The sequence below is a fragment of the Oncorhynchus mykiss genome, chromosome 6 (genome assembly GCF_013265735.2).
Source record: "Oncorhynchus mykiss isolate Arlee chromosome 6, USDA_OmykA_1.1, whole genome shotgun sequence".
Taxonomy (NCBI): domain Eukaryota; kingdom Metazoa; phylum Chordata; class Actinopteri; order Salmoniformes; family Salmonidae; genus Oncorhynchus; species Oncorhynchus mykiss.
Genome location: NC_048570.1, coordinates 41,936,257 through 41,958,522, shown reverse-complemented (window position 1 = coordinate 41,958,522; position 22,266 = coordinate 41,936,257). Strand labels below are relative to the sequence as shown.

At 39.8% G+C, this 22,266-nt stretch overlaps 1 protein-coding gene across 2 annotated transcripts in view; it reads left to right on the top strand.

Annotated features, from left to right (window-relative positions):
• ipo11 (importin 11) overlaps positions 1–22,266 on the top strand; it is a 234,206-nt gene that overhangs the window by 165,542 nt on the left and 46,398 nt on the right. For both annotated transcript variants that reach the window (XM_036980135.1, XM_021606535.2), the window contains one exon: positions 21,020–21,115. In XM_036980135.1, coding sequence (XP_036836030.1) covers positions 21,020–21,115 — 96 coding nt within the window. The remainder of the gene's footprint in view (positions 1–21,019; positions 21,116–22,266) is intronic.

Sequence of the window (22,266 nt, the reverse complement as noted above, 5' to 3'; positions counted from 1 at the left end):
TTCCATACCCTGACTCCCATTGGCTGACAAAAAAACACAGGTAGGCACACACACCAGCGTTTTTTCTGCATAGAAATGTATTGGGCGGGACGCTAAAGTGTTTTTTGGGCCGGCTATGTCCAAACAGTGTAAAAAAACAATGTGTATATATATATATATATACCGGTCAAAAGTTTTAGAACACATACTCATTCAAGGTTTTATTTTATTTTAGTTATTTATGCATTGTAGAATAATAGTGACGACATCAAAACTATTAAATAACACATATGAAATCATGTAGTAACCAAAACAGTTTTAAACCAATCAAAATATATTTTACATTTGAGATTCTTCAAATATTCACTCCTTGCCTTGATGACAGCTTTGCACACTCTTGGCATTCTCTCAACCATGATGTAGTCACCTGGAATGCATTTCAATTAACAGTTCTTAAAATGTAATTTGTGGAATTGATTTCCTTCTTTATACATTTGAGCCAATCAGTTGTGCTGTGACAAGGTAGGAGGTGTACAGAAGATTTGGTAAAATACCAAGTCCATATTGTGGCAAGGACAGCTCAAATAATCAAAGAGAAACGACAGTCCGTCATTACTTTAAGACATAAAGGTCAGTCAATCCGGAAAATATCTAGAACTTTGAATGTTTCTTCAAGTGCAGTCGCAAAAACCATCCATCGCTATGATGAAACTGGCTCTCATGAGGACTGCCATAGGAATGGAAGACCCAGAGTTCTCTGCTGCTGAGAGGATAAGTTCATTAAAGTTACCAGCCTCAGAAATTGCATCCCAAATACACAGACACATCTCAACATCAACTGTTCAGATGAGACTGTGTGAATCAGGCCTTCATGGTCGAATTGCTGCAAAGAAAGCACTACTAAAGGACACCAAAAATAAGAAGACTTGCTTGGGCCAAGACACACTAGAAATGGACGTTAGACTGTTGGAAATCTGTCCTTTTGGTCTGATAACTCCAAATTTGAGATTTTGGGTTCCAACCACCGTGTCTTTGTGAGACGCAGAATAGTTGAACGGATGATCTCTGAATGTGTCGTTTCCACCGTGAGGCATGGAGGAGGTGTTTTGGTGTAGGGGTGCTTTGCTGGTGACACTGTAAGTTATTTATTTAGAATTCAAGGCACAATAAACCATCATGGCTACCACAGCATTCTGCAGCGATACTTCATCCCATCTGGTTTGGGCTTAGTGGGACTATCATTTGTTTTCAACATGACAGTGACTCCAGACACACCTCCTTGCTGTTTAAGGGTTATTTGACCAAGAATCAGAGTTTTTCCAACAGCTCCTTCAAGACTGTTGGAAAAACATTCCTCATGAAACTTGTTGAGAGAATGCCAAGAGTGCTGCAAAGCTGTCAAGGCAATGGTTGGCTACTTTGAAGAATATAAAATATTTTGAACTGTTTGGCAATAATGACCATTGTTATGTTTGGAGGAAATGGAGGAGGCTTGCAAGCCGAAGAACACCATCCCAACCGTGAAGCACGGGGGTGGCAGCATCATGTTGTGAGGGTGCTTTGCTGCAGGATGGGACTGGTGCATTTCACAAAATAGATACCATCCTGAGGAAAGAAAATGATGTGGCTATATTGAAGCAACATCTCAAGACATCAGTCAGGAAGTTGGTCGCAAATGGGTCTTCCAAATGGACAATGACCCCAAGCATACTTCCAAAGTTGTGGCAAAATGGCTTAAGGACAACAAAGTCAAGGTATTGGAGTGGCCATCACAAAGCCCTGACTTCAATCCTATAGAACATTTGTGGGCAGAACTGAAAAGCATGTGCGAGCCAGGAGGCCTACAAACCTGACTCCGTTACACCAGCTCTGTCAGGGGGAATGGGCCAAAATTCACCCAACTTATTGTGGGAAGCTTGTGGAAGGCTACCCGAAACGTTTGACCCAAGTTAAACAATTTAAAGGCAATGCTACCAAATACTAATTGCGTGTATGTAAACGTCTGACCCACTGGGAATGTGATGAAAGAAATAAAAGCTGAAATAAATCATTATTTCTACTATTATTCTAACATTTCACATTATTAAAATAAAGTGGTGATCCTAACTGACCTATGACAGGTAATTTTTACAAGGATTAAATGCCAGGAATTGTATTTGTCTAAGGTGTATGTAAACTTCCGACTTCAACTGTAGCTCCATTGTCTTTTTTACATACTTTATATCTGGTTTTAGTTGTTTAAAGTGATACCCTAGAATTTCTGCAATGAAGCCTTCATCTTTTTCAACGGAGTCATATATACAATTTTTGTCTCTGCATCCAGCATGAAGAAAGTTAAAAGTAGTTTCACTAGCCAATGCTAACTAGTGTTAGTGCAATGTCTGGAAGTCTATGGTATATACTAGCATGCTATGGTATCTACTAGTTAGCAACTTCAAACTGTACGCAGAGACAAAATAACTGCAAGAAACTGGTAAATTATTTTTATGAGCAGCATGATGTTAACGGTTCATTTATATGCTTTGTCTAAATCTGGCTTCTCTATTGCCTTCTAACTGCTATCTGCATGATCAATCACAGACAGCACATCTCTGCATGGAGCACAGTTCACAATGCATGTATCTCATGTTAACTGTTTTTCTTTTGACAAAACAGTTATTGTAAAGATATATTTTTTTATTGCAGCGCAGAGTTTTAAAAACAGCCTATTACTTGAATATAGCTGCTTTAAATCAGTGCGTGTGCAATTGCGGGACACAACAAAAAAGAAACAAATCCAAGCATCACACAGTTCTGCTCCCTTAATGTCTCACTCACTCACTCAATTGCGTTCTGACAGCTCCCTCTACACACGCGTGCTGTGTGGACCTACAGAAATAAATGCCTATAAAAACGTCTCTAACTGATGGGATACACAAGCTACATTCCTTGCCAAATTGAGTTTTATCTCAAATTCAAAATGGACTGGTTAACTGAAGTAGGAAAATATGTGTTCCGACAATGAGTTGCAGTTTTGGAATAATTATGTAATTTTTGCTTAGGCTACTTTGCGGTTGTCACTAATTACCACAGCCAGTAAGTCAATATTGGCTGTATTGTAAAAATGTATGCAAGTAAACATGTACTTTTTTGTCTTCATTTAAGTTTAGGGTGAGGCATAAGAGTAAATAGTACTGCGAGGAGCACGTTTTTACATACAGGCATTTGGAATAGCCTTCCCTTGGAGATCAAGCAAATAAAAAGTAAAAATTGCTTTAAAAAGCAGGCAAAGTTTTTCATTCGGACAAGGTTGTCTAAGTAAGGGAAACCACTCCATTGCCCCTTGTGCCCCCTACTGCTGGTCAGGTGTATTTATTTGAAGGATCGGTATGATGTGCGTTTACTAGATTGTTTTAATGTGAAATGAGTATGGTTGATTTTTAAGGTTAGGGAGAAGTGCAGTGAATAGTTCTACTTTTTAGGATGTCAATGTAATGAATGTATTTATGGTTGTTTGTAATTTTGTCTTGTCTTTTAATCATTATGTGTTAGTTATTTTTACCATTGAGGACCACTTTGGAGATAAGCGTTTTTATGAATACTTTCAAGTTATATCATCTTGGTCCACATTGTGCATTTTGTTGTATATATCTGTTGCCCAAAATTAATTAAATATAAAAAAGGTTAGCAATGTGGTTAAATTTAAAATCAGATTTTATGAAGAAAAATTGTAGAAACACGCAGAATTTATGAATTTGTGGCGGTGGTAACTAACGTTAGTACTGACCCTACTTTAGGAACTGCTAGTGTCATTTAGAATTTGTTAGCTTAGGCTATTACCCCCTCTAAACAAAGACAGGTTCCAAACTGAAACTATGCAAAAAAACGTTGATTTTCATCAGAATCATTAAGCCTTGGCCTACTCACCAGACAGATGTCCTAGCCATAACTCATCCAGATGTAGTGTTCAATGTAGAATAGTTCATCCATTTAGAAAATTCCAAGGACAGGCATAATGAACTCAATAGAGCGTCTGTATATCCTGTATATATTCCTCTTTCTCAGTTGTGCACCTGGGCCTCCCACTCTTTCTATTCTGGATAGAGCCAGTTTGCGCTGTTCTGTGAAGGGAGTAGTACACAGAGTTGTACGAGATCTTCAGTTTCTTGGCAATTTCTCACATGGAATAGCCTTCATTTCTCAGAACAAGAATAGACTGACGAGTTTCAGAAGAAAGTTATTTGTTTCTGGCCATTTTGAGCCTGTAATCAAACCCACAAATGCTGATTCTCCAGATACTCAACTTGTCTAAAGAAGGACAGTTTTATTGCTTATTTAATCAGGACAACATTTTTCAGCTGTGCTAACATAATTGCAAAGGGTTTTCTAATGATTAATTAGCCTTTTAAAATTATAAACTTGGATTAGCTAACACAACATACCATTGGAACACAGGAGTGATGGTTGCTGATAATGGGCCTCTGTACACCTATGTAGATTTTCCATTTAAAGAAGATTATATTTCCAGCTACAATAGTCATTTACAACATTAACAATGTCTACACTGTATTTCTGATCAATTTGATGTTATTTTAATGGACAAAAAATGTGCTTTTCTTTCAAAAACAAGGACATTTATAAGTGACCCCAAACTTTTGAACGGTTGTTTATGTCACTGCGAAGTGTAAAGGGAGAACTCGAAATTTCTATCCCTTTGGCCGCTGATATTAGAAGTGCCCATCCAAGAAGGCTCAAGGTCATTGGCCAGAAATAAAATATAAAATCACGTTATATGTACAATAGCTTTGATTGGACTTATCATGTCAACATCATACTTTCAAAATATTAGCCAGCAGTCATCATGAATCAAGTTGACAATCTACTAGCAAGTCCTTTTCAATCCTTGTCGTATGAAGAGAAGTAATGAAGAGAAATTATAGATAAAACCTATCGGTGCTCATCGGCCATTGGACATAAACAGTACACAACAAGTTGGAAATCGCGAATTCAACAATGAGTGGTTTGGGAGGAAGTGAGCACAGCACAACAACGTGGGTCCAAAAATGTATTGTATGCTGCTGCATAAATTATTTAGTATGCCAGGGAGATATGTATACTGTAGCTAAGAAAGTAATAACTTTACTAAGTGTATGTTGTTTAGTAAGCTGTTAGTAGCCCATGTGCCTCACGCTATTAATTTGTTCCCTTTTCCCCTCTTAATTAGCCAATAGCCTGTTTTAGAGACATGTCATTGAATATTGTAAATTGTCTGCTTATTGGGGCGGCAGGGTAGCCTAGTGGTTAGAGCGTTGGACTAGTAACCGGAAGGTTGAAAGTTCAAACCCCCGAGCTGATAAGGTACAAATCTGTCGCTGAACAGGCAGTTAACCCCTAGGCCGTCATTGAAAATAAGAATTTGTTCTTAACTGACTTGCCTGGTTAAATAAAGGTAATAAAAATAACAATAAAATATACGCCCCTGTCATTTATCCCACGGTGTACAGGGAGAATACTGTAAGAACGGAACATATTCTGAATTCTGACGCTGTATGTGAGTGCTGAGTGCTGAACAAATAGTTATATTGACAATGTCTGTCATAGCTTGCTCAATGTCTTAATCGAAATTACGGATTGCCTTTTGTCCTTTTGTCGTTCACTTATGCCATAGTTTGTACATCTCAATTCCCAGCAGAAACCACATTTGTTTAACAAGTCAGTCATATCAGATATGTTTATTTTAAAGGCAGTAAATGAGGCTGAATTAACTGTTTCGCTGCCAGACAATGCTCTGCTGATGTGTAGCAGTGGTAAGGTCTGCTATTGGGACTCTGCTGTTGGGACAGCTTTATGTAGGGACCGTTTGTCACCGTTATAGTGCAATTAATGTATTGTTTAGTTTTGTGTAGTGGCTTTGCTGGTATGCATAGTAGTTTTTTAAAGTTTGTCACACCAAGATTTACATTCTAAAATTGCCAATGAGCAAGCGCCCCACTGATGAGGTTACTTCCTTTTTGAAGATTGGGTTCCACGATATAATATAACCACTTGATATTACAGTTTCAATAAATTAATCTTAAATTGCACTTGTTTTTTTACTGACTGACTGTATGAGGCAATTTAGCTATTAGGATTTGTTATCTGTAATGGTTATACATTTGTCATTGGAGCTCACTGATGGCATATGGATCAATGTGCACATTTCTTTCCAGTACTGCTCTTGTTCTAAAATAGCTTTTTTTAAAGTATATATATTTATTTTCAGTCGAGTACTTGAGTACTTCACAAAAAAAAATAATGCAAGTACTCGGAATAGTCAAAACAGGTATAATGTCCATCCCTATTCTCGCTCCATCAATTCCATTCAAATTTAACCCAAAATCGATAATCCTGTTCAAGATATATAATCCTGTTCAAGATATATATATATATATATATATATATGAGATGTCCTACCTCTTTCGGGTAATAGATTCAATGCAGTATTAGCCTTATATTTAGCTAATGAATGATGGTTTATGCATAAGCTTCTAACTTCTAAGTCCCAGGAAAGGCTGGCATTTTGTTTTTGTATTTCTTATATGAATATACTGTTGGAAGAGCAAGTTCTTGTTTGCTGAATGTTAAGTACAGCAGCCAGTAAAACTCAAGGGGAGTTTGAAAGAAGAGCGAACTTGCAATGGTTCTTGGCTATAGCAGTTATTTGTTCAGACCATAAATATTCAATCTTGGTAAAGATACTAATGATACAAATGTAAAATAGGCCCTATTATATTTTAGCCCCTAGTTAATTTGTAGGCCTTATGTCCTGCACCAGGATTGCATGTTCCCTCCCAGCTTTATGGTTTGAATGTGTAATTCCAGTCCACATTTTTTTAAATTTTACAAGTCAGTTAAGAACACATTTTTATTTTCATTGACGGCCTAGGAACAGTGGGTTAACTGCCTTGTTCAGGGGCAGAACGACAGATTTTTACCTTGTCAGCTCGGGGATTCGAGTCCAACGCTTTAACCACTATGCTACCTGCCGCCCCCGAACAAAATGCAGTACAGTAATACAGTCCACACTCAAAAAGATCAGACTACTGGAGCTAGTTTAATTTGTTTACCCAAGAGCTACTACATATATTTGATTTAAGTCGTGTGTAATGTGCGGTAGCCTATACAGTGTGTTCAGTCTCCTTGCCTTTTTCAACATTTTGTTACTGCCTTATTCTGAAATTGATTAAATTGTCCCGAAGCCACTTGTGCTTAGGGTCATTGTCCTTTTGGAAGGTGAACCTGCTCTGGAGCAGGTTTTCATCGAGGATCTCTCTGTGCTTTGTGCCATTCATCTTTCCCTTGATCCTGACTAGTCTCCCAGTCTCAGCCGCTGGGAGACCATGATTTTACCCTTATTTTACCAGGTAAGTTGACTGAGAACATATTCTAATTTACAGCAACGATCTGGGGAACAGTTACAGGGGAGAGGAGCTGAATCGGCCAATTTGTAAACGGGATGATTAGGTGGCCATGATGGTATGAAGGCCAGATTGGGAATTTAGCCAGGACACCGGTGTTAACACCACTACTCCATCCATTTAACCTCCCATCTGAAAGACAGCACCCTACAGAGGGCAATGTCCCCAATCACTACCCTGGGTCATTGGGATATTTTTTGGGGGGTATGCTGCTGGCACGCAGGGTGGTATGCTGCTGGCACATGCTTCACCGTATAGATGGTGCCAGGTTTCCTCCAGACGTGATGCTTGGCATTCAGGGCAAATAGTTCAATCTTGGTTTCATCAGACCAGAGAATCTTGTTTCTCAAGGTCATGGAGTTCTTTAGGTGCATTTTTAACTCCAAGCGGTCTGTCATGTGCCTTTTACTGAGGAGTGGCTTCCGTCTGACTACTACCATAAAGGCCTGCTTCGTGGAGTCCTGCAGAGATGGTTTTCCTTCTGGAAGGTTCTCCCATCTCTACAGAGGAACTCTAGAGCTCTGTCAGAATGACTATCGGGTTATTGGTCACCTCCCAGACCAAGGCACTTATCCTTTCAATGCTGCAGAAATGTTTTGGTACCCTTCCCAAGATCTGCGCCTCGACACAATCCTGTCTCTGAGCTCTACGGACAATTCCTTCGACCTCATGGTTGGGTTTTGCTCTGACATGCACTGTCAGCTGTGGGACCTTTTTATATAGACGTGTGCCTTTCCAAATCATGTCCAAACAATTTGAATTTACCACATGTGGACTCCAAGTTGTAGAAACATCTCAAGGATGATCAATGGAAACAGGATTCACCTGAGCTCAATTTCGAGTCTCTACATTTGAAACTTTTTTTTGTCATTTTGGAGTCTATAAGTAACAAAATGTGGAAAAGGGGAAGGGGCCTGAATTCTTTCCTAATGCACTGTATATTATAGGCTACCAGCACAATAATTTGGGCTTTTTTGGGCTCGGGCTCATAAAATGTCTTTAATGTATGGCTCATCAGGATCAGGTAGCATGAGGCTTGAATGGCATGCCGATAAAAGCTCAAATCAAATGGTGACATATGCTTTATAAGCTTTAGAATAACTCTTCTGGAAGATAAGTGTTTTTTTCTTGGGATGGAACATTTTGTAAAATACCATTTAAAATATGAAATGCTAGTATGTGTGCGAGAGAGAGGATGACCATTGGGGTATAGCTGGTCGATAGGATTTAAGTCTGGGCTGGATCAAAAAACATCTCCCTGGCTCTAATCTAAAAGGGTCACTCACACCTCTCTCTGACGCCACAGAGAGTGCAAACATTGCCAGGGTCAATTCAGGATGACCTCATCCTGAAAGCAAAATCTGTTACTGCTTTGTCGAGACATTGATCAACTTGACTCAAAATGTCGACAAACTAAGTGTGCTAAGGTATTGATGGTGGGTGGGTGTCATAGGTTTGACATTATGGTTGTATCCTAACAGCTGGAGCAGGAGCTTTGTGTATAAGTCTCAGGACTTACTAAGACTACAAATATTTGTTTACAACTGTTGGTCGATAAATATTTCATTTGATATTCTGTTTTCTTGTCTTTTATGTGAGCCAGACAATGAGCGCTGAATTACAAGCACTGAAATTATTATACCGTGGCAGATAGCCAAGTGGGAGGTAAAGCATATTATTGAACTTTTCAAAGGATTCGGAATGAACTTCTCCTTTGTAAGTCTTGTGTTGTATGGTTGTAAATTCCTTATCCAGATTCTGGGGGTTGAGTTTTCTTTTGTTTTGATGTGACAATCATACTGTAGGCATGTGGGAGTTATTTTGTCCAGCAATTGGATATGACAGCCTTTGCTGGCTGTGTTGCATCTCCAAACTACCACCTAACCGCTATTTCACACAGTCACAGCTGAAATGCTATAGTTTGATGAATTTTGTAGACGTCACCTCAATTGAATCGTACGGTGACAGAGTACTAGGCCATACACAGTTGATTTACTGTTTAATGGATTTCATTTTTTTGTGGTGAGCAAGCAAATACACCTATCAGCCATACCCAAAGATGTTAGACTTTTGGTATAACGGTTTTGAAATTAGTTACCGGGACCACAGTTTTTCATTTTGCAGTGGCATATTCTGCAATATTATTTTTATTTTTTTATACAATTGATGACCTAGCTGAAACATATATCATTCTACTAAAGTAATCAGACCTATTCTTAATAAACTGCTTCAGCTCCTATTCAGCTTGAATTATACATTTAACAACATCTCCAACTACCATACAAATATTTTTAGACAGCTGAAGAACGCGCACAAATTTTCTTCTTTCGTAGTTTAGTCATATTTTTTTTTACCTTAGTCGTGTTTACTTTGCAGGTTGACTAGTATCTATTGAGTTGCAATATCTCCTAAATTGAATGCCCAACTTGAAGTATCTACAAAACAAATTTTGCAACCACATAATCCAAAAAAAGTATTTTTTCCTAAAAAAATTAGCCGCCTGTTCGCGATTTCACAAATGATTATTTTGATCCACATGATTCGATCCACTGCGATTGAACCGAATTCCAACTACTACAATGGCTAAGTTTGGGAAACCCTTATTTAGCAGATGCTTTTATCCACAGCGACCTAGTCAGTGCAATCCATAAATAAATAAATGGAGATTTAAAAAAAACAAAAAAAAACTGCTTTGTGTAAATTGACTGTCGTGTGTGTCAGATCGGGATAACAGCTTCTGCTTTGCCAGTAATTTAATGTAAATATCTGATAACACGGTGGCTTCAGGTAACTTCTCCGTCTCCTTTTATTATGCAATTATTTCAGTCACTAACTGTTCCTTGCCACTTACATTTCAATTATATGTTTAATTTTGCAGCCTCCTCGTGTCCTATCTTATGATAATGATGTTGGATGACTAGTTTATTTTCTGTCACTGAATGTAAATCAGTGTTCTGGTTTGAAGAGGCTAGAGAGGTGTTGGTCTGAGTGGGGTACCACTCCCCCTTCATTTTCTTTTAAAAGTGAGCATTTAGCTCACCATAAACTATTCAACAAAAGATGAATCGAAATCCATTTTTATTCGTCACATGCTTCGTAAACAACAGGTGTGCTGTAGACCAACAGTGAAATACTTACTTATTCAGTCCATCCGTCACTATTTCGTTCACTGTAAAAAAAGGTTTGTGTTAGTCTCTAAGCCATTGAAGGTTTGTGTTAGTCTCTAAGCCATTGAAGGAAATGTAGCTTTTATTCCTTATCAGCAGAGGATATCTTATTGGCCTTTTGGTCCTCCTGTTTTTGGTCATAGGATTATCACCTACTTGGTCAAGTTTAAAATGACTTTTGCAAGTCTTTTAATAAGTAAAGTACACATTTTGGAATCCTAGCTTTTAGGTTATTATATCCTCTACTTAGCATGCATAAATTGCGTGGTCAGTTTCATGGAAGAGTGCCATGGTTATTTGTATTTTGTTTGACCTGGTAAATTGGCATGCCAATCTTCCAGACATATGTGTGGAAATACAAGGATTGTATAGCATTACAATGAAACTAAAGTGAATGAGTTACTGCTTTGCTGATTCAATGTGGCCAAACAGCTAAAGAGAGAATCATTTCTTAATAAGTTACTCAATTGCGGCATTTATACCTTTGCTTTTGTTTGTTTGAGATCTCAAGAGGGAGATAGAAGTTTCCCAGTTGGGAACGTCCTCAAGTCACAGAATACATAAAAAAAACACAGGCTGAGTTCAATCAAATCAACCCAAATTCCACCACAGAACCAGAAATGTACAAAACCGCAAGTTTCTTCGAACGACACTGATATACCTCATAGATGGATGACACTGTTAAAGTATTAATGGAGGGGAAAAAATCCCCTGCCTGACCCTAGCACCATGAAGCATTGCAACTAGCTACATACAGTAAGAATGTGTCTTTCCTTGCTCCTCGGGGACACTCTTTGGCTTCCCTGACACGTCCATGTTTTTATCTCCTCTGGAATGGAGGTGGGGTGACACCCATTGGTAAGTAATCACGAACGAGGTGTCGAGCAGAACGGAATTCGAACTGACACAAGCCTCACTTGTGATAAGAGATCTTTAATATGATGCCGGACGCCTACTTCAATCGGTTGCCATGACAGCCAAGCCTGACACTAATATCAAGGAGATTAAGGGTAGGGGTGTCCAATAGTGCGTGTTACACAGCAAGGTTATTAAAGTATTAAAATGTTATTAAACGCATGACTGGAAATAGGAAAGTATCCGAGACAAGTTTGTCTGTTGGCTTAAGATGTAGTCCTCCAAAAGTGTCTAAATGTCATTTGTATAATTGTTTGGCTCTACTTTTCATGCACCTTGTTCAGACTGTTCTGTGAGGTGGCATCAGAACAGTTTTTCTTTAGTCTATTGTCTGTTATTAAGATTTGTAGTTTGAGGCTTCTTGTTGTTTTCTCTTAGCCATTGATGCAAGCAAAGCAAAGCAATTTCAATGCTAATATGGAAACAGCAATGCATGTTTAGACTTGAGGGTAGAAATGTTGTACCAAAGGAGTAGCTGTACATTACTATGGCAAAACGACAGCATAGGTACAACTGACAATTGGCAGCTATTGACAGACATTTTGTCAAGAGTATGAAAAAGCTACTAATTCTACAAAATAAAGCTTATTGGCTGACTTTTACTCCGGCTGGCTCGATCACAAATCAAACAATGAGCCAGATGTTTCACCAGATGTATACATTTTCCGGTTGGCATTTCTACTCACCACAAAATATGAAGATGGAGAGAGATGTATTTTGTCTGCTTATTTTTTCATCAATGAAGCATTTGATCTCTGCCTTGGCTCTCTTGACTTTATCCTTTGCCAATGTTTTAATAAATTGAGTTGTTTAGTAGTGCAAGGGCGAATTGAGTTATTGCACATGTGTGCTTTAGAGTAGGCATTCCCTAACGAATGTATGCTAATACATGCTAAAATGTGCCAATAGGGTCGCTTGGCTCTGCCCACTAGGATTAATTTGCTCCCATTAGAAACGACAGGCTGTGGTCTATCTTTGTCTCGACCAACCATCCACTCACAAGTTTGGCGCTGAGTTTGACGCTCCACTGCCCTCTTTATCTCAAGTTATTTTCCCGTTCTCGTTTCGTTCCATTGGTATGGCCAACCCACTGTTCTCACCCTTTCAAAGAAAGACTCAAATAATTAATCTATAAAATGCTTTTTTGCTAGGCATTGGGTGTTCAATGGGAAACATCAAAGTAACTGAAATTCTGTATCTTCGGCTTTCTGAAGGAAGTGTAGTTTTGACAGCATAGTCCTTTCAGATCTGTTATTTAGTTAGCTAATTCGTTAGCTTCCTAACTGACTAACAAATATTAGCTAACTATTTTGTGAGATAACGTTAGTTAGTAAACTAGTTATCTAGCAAATAACTTGTGAGATGGCTAGCTTGCTAGGGAATGGGGCTTGAGGTTGAACTGGAACCAGCCAGCTATATATACCCACAGATGTGTGCCCTCAATAATTCAACCTATATGAACTGTTGGAACCTATGAATAAATAAAACGTAGGATGACATGCAGACAACTGAGACGGCTTGAACGTCCAACATGTAACAAACTCTGGTGAATGTGTCCTCGGGTGTTTAATAGATTGTAGTGCTTGACTTGGTCTGAAATAGGTGCCGGTACGGTTTATATTTAGGTGCAGGAGTAAAAGGTGCTTAAGCAGCAGGAGATTTTAGGTGCCGGCACGCCACTCCGATGAGCTCCTGCCAAATTCGAGCACTGATAGATTATATCTTTGATGCACTGAGCTGAGCTATCAAATGGTGGCTGGGCCTTGTCTTCCCCATCGGTTTTCACCACGTTAGAGAAAATGTGTCTCTCTGTCCTCTCATTTTCAATCACTGCCCTCTCATTCTCTGCCTCCTAATATGTTTTCTTTGCAGAATTTTCTTATCTAGATCTTCTTTCACCCTCTCTTTCTTGTTCACTGTCTTTTCCCTCCCTCACTTCATGTCTCCCGGTCTCTCTCCCCTCCGAGATAGTAACCATGGTTACCACCTAACATACAGTAATAACATGATGTTACCACTGAAACATGACTGTCAAATAAAGCACTACCAGTGGGCTAGTTTAGCAATAATTTTCCACCCTACATTTTTTTAACACGTACTTCAGCAGATGTCGAGGTACAATCATTGTGCCTCATGAAAAGGCATACAGTTAAAGTACCATCAAATCCCAAATAAATGGTCTTGCCCAACTCCTTCCCAATCCAATATCAATCTACACATACACTCTACAGATTACTACACATGGATAATCAATGAAGTCACTTAACCTCTCTCCATCCCATCTGCTCTCTCCAGCCAAACTTGGAATCGAATGGAATCGACTTTCCTGTCTCTCCAAATCAATGTCTGAAATACAAGCTTGGCCTTCGCTACTCACACCCAGCTTTGTGGTCATCTAGGTCACTTGGTATAGCGTGGCGCTTGCAATGCCAGGGTAGTGGGTTCGATTCCTGGGACTACCCACGCGTAAAATGTATGCACCAATGACTGTAAGTCGCTTTGGATAAAAGTGTCTGCTAAATGGCGTTTTATTATTATAGCCCCCATTTTAGAACGCTGAAGGCTTATTAGTAATTTATTATTTCATTATCATCCCTTTCATACACAGCACTGGAAAGTCGATAGAGGTGTGTTTTAGAATGTTAGGGGTACTCAACTTTTGTGAGGCATTTTGCTTTCTCGGACCGTGCTATTAGCATTTGAACCATAGATAATATTATCCAATCTAATGGCCTAGTACATGTGTAGTGTGTAGACTGGAGCAGGTCTTGGATCTTAGAGAGATGTTCTCTTCATTCCCTTCGTTAGTTCGTAGAGGGAGGAAATACTGCAATTTCACAATAGGCCTATGTGTTTTTATGCCTGCCAAGTATTGGGTTCTTGGAAACCAAAGTAGGTGAGTGTTAGATGAGTGAAACCGACAGACAGACTGACACCGACAGCCAGACAGAGAAGAAGAAAAAGCAGGTAGAAAGTCCAACGGGGAGGGCGAGGGGGAAAGAGAAAGGTGGAATATGTGGCTAGAAATGGTATGAGCGAGAAAGTGAATAGGTGAGGGCGAACATAGACGCGACACACGAGGGGAGCAATGTGTGTTGTAGTGGAAGTTGAGGCCCGACGTGATGTTAAAAATGTTCTTTGAACCTCTGCTTCAGGGTTGTCTGACGTGTAGTAGCAGTCAAAATGTTGGACACACCTACTTATTCAAGGGTTTTTCTTTATTACTTACTATTTTCGACATTGTAGAATAATAGTGAAGACTTAAACTATGAAATAACACATATGAAAACATGTACAGTAGTAACCAAATATATATATTTTTCGAGTTTCTTCAAAGTAGCCACCCTTTTCCTTGATGACAGATTTTCACACTCTTGGTATTCCCTCACCAGCTTCATTTGTGGAATCTCTTTCCTCCTTAATGCGTTTGAGTTAATCAGCTGTGTTGTGACAATGTAGAGGTGGTATACAGAAGATGGCCCTATTTGGTAAAAGTCCATGTCCATATTACGGCAAGAACAGCTCAAATAAGCTAAGAAAAACAATAGCATTACTTTTTCACGAAAGTCAGTCAATCTGGAAAATATCAAGAACTTTGAAAGTTTCTTCAAGTGCTCTCGCAAAAACCATCAAGTGCTATGATGAAACTGTCTCTCATGAGGACCGCCACAGGAAAGGAAGACCCAGTTACCGCTGCTGAACAGTACATTCGAGTTAACTGCGCCTCAGATTGCAGCCCAAATAAATGCTTCACGGAGTTCAAGTAACAGACACATCTCAACATCAACTGTTCAGAGGAGACTGTGTGAATCAGGCCTTCATGGTCGAATTGCTGCAAAGAAAGCACTCCTAAAAGACACCAATAAGAAGAAGATATAAGCTTGTGCCAAGAAACACAAGCAATGGTCATTAGACTGGTGGAAAATCTGTCCTTTTGGTCTGATGAGTCCAAATTTGAGATTTTGGGGTCCAACTGTCATGTCTTTGTGAGATGCAGAATAGGTGAATAGATGATCTCCGTATGTGTGGTTCCCACCGTGAAGCATGGAGGAGAATGTGTGGTGGGGTGGGGTGCTTTGCTGTTGACACTGTCAATGGTTTATTTAGAATTCAAGGAACACTTAACCAGCATGGCTACCACATCATTCTGCAGTGATACGCCATCCCATCTGGTTTGTGCTTAGTGGGACTATCATTTGTTTTTCAACATGACATTGACCCAAAACCAACCTCCAGGCTGTGTAAGGGCTATTTGACCAAGAAGGATAGTGATGTAGTGCTGCATCAGATGACCTGGTCTCCACAATCACCCGACCTCAACCCAATTGAGATGGTTTGGCATGAGTTGGACCGCGGAGTGAAGGAAAAGCAGGCAGCAAGGGCTCCGCAAAGGTGGGAATGCCTTCAAGACTTGGAAAAGTATTCCTCTTTTCTTTTTTTACTTACCTTTATTTAACTAGGCAAGTCAGTTAAGAACAAATTCTTATTTTCAATGTCGGCCTAGGAACAGTTGGTTAACTGCCTTGTTCAGGGGAAGAACGACAGATATTTACCTTGTCAGCTCGGGGATTCGATCTTGCAACTTTTCGGTTACTAGTCGAACTCTCTAACCACTAGGCTACCTGCCACCACATGAAGCTGGTTGAGAGAATGTCTAGAGTGTGCAAAGCTGTCATCAAGGCAAAGGGTGTCTGTCTACTTTGAAAAATCAAAAATATAAAATATATTTTGATTTGTCTAACAATTTGATGGTTACTACATGATTCCATGTGTGTTATTTCATAGTTTTGATGTCTTCACTATTATTCAACAATGTAGAAAATAGTAAAAAATACAGGAAAACCCTTGAATGAGTAGGTCCAAACTTTTGACTGATACTGTATGTCCCCGGGGATGTCACTTCTCTCCATGTAGACATTCACGTGTTTGCACACATACAGTGCACTCGGAAAGTATTCAGACCCCTTGACTTTTTCTACATTTTGGTACATTACAGCCTTATTCTAAAATTCATTCAATTGTTTAGTTTGTTCTCATCAATCTACCCACAATACCCCATAATGACACTTTTTTTTTTAGAAAAAAATATATAAAAAAATAATGAACCTAAATATAGCATTTGCATAAGTATACAGACCCTTTACTCAGTACTTTGTTGAAGCACCTTTGGCAGTGATTACAGCCTCGAGTATTCTTGGGTATGACGCTATAAGCTTGACATACCTGTATTTGGGGAGTTTCTCACATTCTTTTTTGCAGATCCTCTCAAGTTCTGTCAGGTTGGATGGGGAGCATCGCTGCACAGATATTTTCTGGTCTCTCCAGAGATGTTAGCTCGGATTCAAGTCCGGGTTTTGGCTGGGCCACTCAAGGACATTCACAGACTTGTCCCGAAACCGCTCTTCATTGTCTTGGCTGTGTATAGGATCATAGTCCTGTTGAGCGGGGAACCTTCGCCCCAGTCTGAGGCCCTGAGTACTCTGGAGCAAGTTTTCATCAAGGATCTCTGTACTTTTCTCCGTTCATCTTTCCCTTGATCCTGACTAGTCTCCTGGTCCCTGTCGCTGAAAAACATCCCCACAGCAGGATGCTGCCACCACCATGCTTCACCGTAGGGATGGTGCCCGGTTTCCTCCAGATGTGACGCTTGGCATTCAGGCCAAAGAGTTCAATCTTGCTTTCATTAGATCAGATACTTTTTTTTCTCATGGTCAGTCCTTTAGGTGCCTTTTGGCAAACTCAAAGCTGACTGTCATGTGTCTTTTTACTGAAGAGTGGCTTCCGTCTGGCCACCTCCATGCAGGCCTGATTAGTGGAGTGCTGCACAGATGGTTCTCCTTCTGGAAGGTTCTCCCATCTCCACAGAGGAACTCTGGAGCTCTGTCACAGTGACCATCTGACCATCTACCATTTTTTGGTACCCTTCCCCAGTTCTGTGCCTCGACACAATCCTGTCTCGGAGCTCGACGGATAATTCCTTCGACCTCATGGCTTGGTTTTTGCTCTGGCATACACTGTCAACTGTGGGACCTTATATAGACAGGTGTGTGCCTTTCCAAATCATGTCCAATCAATTGAATTTACCACAGGTGGACTCCAATCAAATTGTATACACATCTCAAGGATGATCAATGGAAACAGGATGCACCTGAGCTCAATTTCTAAATACTTATGTAAACAAAGTATTTCAGTTTAATTTTTGATACATTTTCAAACATTTCTAAACCTGTTTTTGCTTCGTCATCATCGGGTATTGTGTGTAGATTGAGATTTGTATTTGTTTAATCAATGTTTGAATAAGGCTGTAATGTAACAAAATGTGGAAAAAGTCAAGGTGTCTGAATACTTTCCGAATGCTCTTGTACATGTTTTGCACACACATGGTGCCAATATCGTTTCTGTGACATAAAGCCACACATCAGGGTTTGCGTTAGGAAAATGTGGCACTGGATATTTGATCAGCAACATTTGAATTTACCGGACATTGGAGAAATCTGCCGGACCCGTATGCATTGGGGTGCGTAAGCTGATTAGATCATCCACCCAAGGTGCTCAGAATGACATAAATCACATTTAGATTATGGTAAATATTAATCCTGATGAAGACAGCTTATCTGTCGAAACGTTGGATATTAGGTTATTAAATTATTGCATCTTAGCCCCTAGAGTGTGCTGCTCTCCTTTAATTTTTCAAGTGTTCTACTCCACTAGCCAGCACCTCGCCTAAATAGGTGTGTGTTTTTTTTCACCTCTGAATTATCATTAACAGAACATCCAAGTCGAGGATGCAACAATGTGTGTTCCTTCTTACCAAATTCTGAGGACCATAATGGAAAAAAAGTCCCAGACTTTGTGTGTTATCCTCAATGATTTTACGCATGTGGATTGTATGGCTTTTTCAAGTTTTGTGTGATGCTTGTTTTTCTTAAATGGTCGAATTAATAAACGAAACGATGTGCACTTTGAATAGCTGTCCATTTACTTTTCCTCAGCCAACAAGACGAGTAACAAACAGCAACATCACTAGCCTATGTCAATCTACTATCCTAATCACTAGCCTATGTCAATCTACTATCCTAATCACTAGCCAATGTCAATCTACTATCCTATACTATCTATTAGTCAGCTTGTCAAGAAATAAATAGCCCAAACAGACTCTGGGACAAATCAAAAGTTATTGATCATATACACATGGTTAGCAGATGTTAATGTGAGCGTAGCGAAATGCTTGTGTTTCTAATTCCGACAGTACAGTAATATCTAACAAGTAATCTAACAATTTCTCAACAACTACCTAATACACACATCTAAAGGGGTGAATTAGAATATGTACATGTAAATATATCGATGAGTGATGGCTGAGCAGCATAGGCAAGGTGAAATAGATGGTGTAAAATACAGTATATACATATGATATGAGTTATGTAGGATATTTAAGCATGATTAAAGTGGCATTATTTAAAGTGACTAGTGATCCATTTATTAAAGTGGCCAGTGATTGGTCTCAATGTAGGCAGCAGCCTCTGAGTTAGTGATTGCTGTTTAGCAGTCTGATGGCCTTGAGATAGAAGCTGTACTTCAGTCTCTCGGTCCCAGCTATGATGCACCTGTACTGACCTCGCCTTCTGGATGGTAGCGTTGGGAACATGCAGTGGCTCGGGTGGTTGTTGTCCTTGATGATCTTTTTGGCCTTCCTGTGACATCGAGGGCTGTAGGTGTCATGGAGGGCAGGTAGTTTGCCCCCGGTGATGCGTTGTGCAGACCCCACCACCTTCTGGAGAGCCTTGCAGTTAAGGGTGGTGCAGTTGCCGTACCAGGCTGTGATACAGCCCTACAGGATGCTCTCGATTATGCATCTGTAAAAGTTTGTGGACCATTTGTCATGAGAATTTTGTTCTCGTGTTCATTAACCAATTCAATTGTAATTACTCAGTCTGCTATATCAGGATTTGTAAGATACTGATATAAATATAGACAGACAGAGGCCCAGTCTACAATAGTACAATGGTTAAATGTTTATTCGCGGGAACGTTCTGCTTATCATTTCCTGTACATTGGTCTATATACCTCACATTTCGTCATAAATGTCCCTCTTCTCAGATACAATGGCAATATAGTTCACTTCTCACATTGTCTGCCACCTGTTAAACAATCTACTACAAGCCCAAGGTCTCTCCCCTCCTTGGGTAGGGACAGAATGTCCTGTAAGGAACACAGTATTCCAGCCGGTCTGACGATAGCTCCATTCATTTCTGGACTTTCTGTTCTAATTCTTGACTAAAACTACACACCTTATATTTAGTATTATGATTATAATAAGATTCATACATTCATATAGTAACAGAGTAGTATTCTGTTTAGTTATAATTCTAAGCTAAATGTATACATAATTTAGTCATTATTCATAAAAATCCCATAAGAGCTTAACATTTTCCACTTTCTCCACTGCTGTCCCGTAGATTTGGATAGGGGGTGCTCCCTCTGCTGTTTCCTGAAGTCCACGATCATCTCCTTTGATTTGTTGTCGTAGAGTGAGAGGTTGTTTTCCACACTCCGAGTGCCCTCACCTCCTCCCTGTAGACTGTCTAGCTTTTGTTGGTAATCAAACCCACTACTGTTGTGTCGCCTATAAACTTTATGATTGAGTTGGATGCGTGGGTGAACAGGGAGTACAGGAATGGGCTGAGCACGCACCCTTGTGGGGGCCCCAGTGTTGAGAGTCAGTGAAATGGAGATGTTTCCTACCTTCACCACCTGGGGGCGGCCCGTCGGGAAGTCCAGGACCCAATTGCACAGGGCGGGGTTGAGACACAGGGCCTCCAGTTTGATGATGAGTTTGGAGGGTTCTATGGTGTTGAATGCTGAGCTGTAGTAAATTAACAGCATTCTTACATAGGTGTTCCTCTTGTCCAGGTGGGATAGGGCAGTGTCATGGCGATTGCAATAGTTACATCAATGAATAAAACCTTTATTTAATTGGGCAAGTACGTTAAGAACAAATTCTTATTTACAATGATGGCCTAGCAAAAGGCCTCCATCGGGGACGGGTGCTGGGATTACATTAATAGGACAAAACATCTAAGACAACAGCACAGCATGGTAGCAGCACAGGGTACAAACATTATTTTATTGAAGCAATTGACAATTTTAGTAGACGCTCTGATACGTATCAACTTAGTAGTGAGTGCATACATTTTCATATTTGTCCCCCAAGGGAATCAAACCCACAACCCTGGTGTTGCAAGTGCCATGCTCTTACCAGCTGAGCCACGCAGGAACACACACAATTCTCAAAGGGACCATTGATCCACCTGTTTGATACCGGACACTGTGGATGATCCAGAAGAAACTGTCTCTTATTGTGTCCCAGTGTGGAGATGTTCTGTGTGTTAACTCTTTTGTTGTGTTCCAGTGTATCTTACATGGTTGTTGTTCATATTCTTGTTTTTGTTGTTGTTTTGCAGTTTGTTGCGAATGTGTGTTGTTGCAGTTTGTCTTTTAATGTGAGTTTTTGTGTTCTAGTGTGGTCCAGGAGAAGTTCTGTGGCATCATCAACATCTGTGTGGAGGCGCTGCATGACGTGATGACAGAAGACTCCGACACAGGAACCCTCAAAGAGTACGTCTGGCCTGAACCCAACCACAACACGACCACAGCACAACCACATTTTGACCATCGCTTGTACATAGTATGACCACAACGACAGTCAGTAGAACTGATGACAGAAATGGAAGTACATGTGATGCAACATGGATTTAGTCTGATCATTTAAACTGTGTGAATGTGAGAAACAGAAAGCAAGAACCACGGTGTCTGGTTAGAATCTGAGGGCACCTTCATGAAATAAGAATCGGCGGTAGAAATCTGAAAGACATCAAACCCAAAAGCCTAAAGCGAAAGTTTGATCAAGTAATGTAATCCCATAAGGAGTAGGTGTGCTGGTTCAACAAAACATCTCTCTGTGGCTGTGCCAATCTGGGGATTTAATGGTGCGTGAAATGGCACAGGGAACAATGGTGCACGGCGTAATAGTGTTTACCCCCAGACATATGATAGCAGCCCTAGCGCTACCCATCCCCGCCCAGACAGCAAACTGGCATGCGGAGTTCACACCTCAACTCCTCAAGTTATTTTGGCTGTTGTTGAAAGTTGTTAGGAATCAGCTCTGCGCATCCTAGAAAATGGAAGTTTCTTGCTTGTATTGTTTGGAAATGCAATCAACGGACACACTGGTGGAAATCAAAAGTTGACACAAATAGTGAGGGATTACTGGGTAGTTTGTCACCACCATGCTTGTGTATTTGTATGCCTAAGTGCGTATCCATGTGTGGGTCATTCTCACAAAACTGACATTTGACCCAAGAAATCGTGTCATTTTTCACGACATTTCCTCTTGGATCACTGAGATTAGATCTGTACTTATCTGTTTCATAATTATTATTATGTTTTTCGATCAGATATTATGCATTTTACCACAATTTCCATAAAGTTCTCATTGCCGTAACGGTCCAAAAAAGTAATCAATTTCAAATATATGTTTTATGTTGCGCCACTAATTAAAGCCTGAGTTAAACAACATTTCAAACATTCATGCATTTTAGGTTGTTCTAATTTAACATTTTATATAAAAAAAATACCAGAGAATTTGATCCAGATGTATTTCGGCAATGACAATTTGGGGTGAACATTTTAAGGATTCGGGAGAAAATGTTTTTAAAATAAGACACTTTGCCAAAAACGAAACATCTTAGTCCTCAGAATGATAGTTG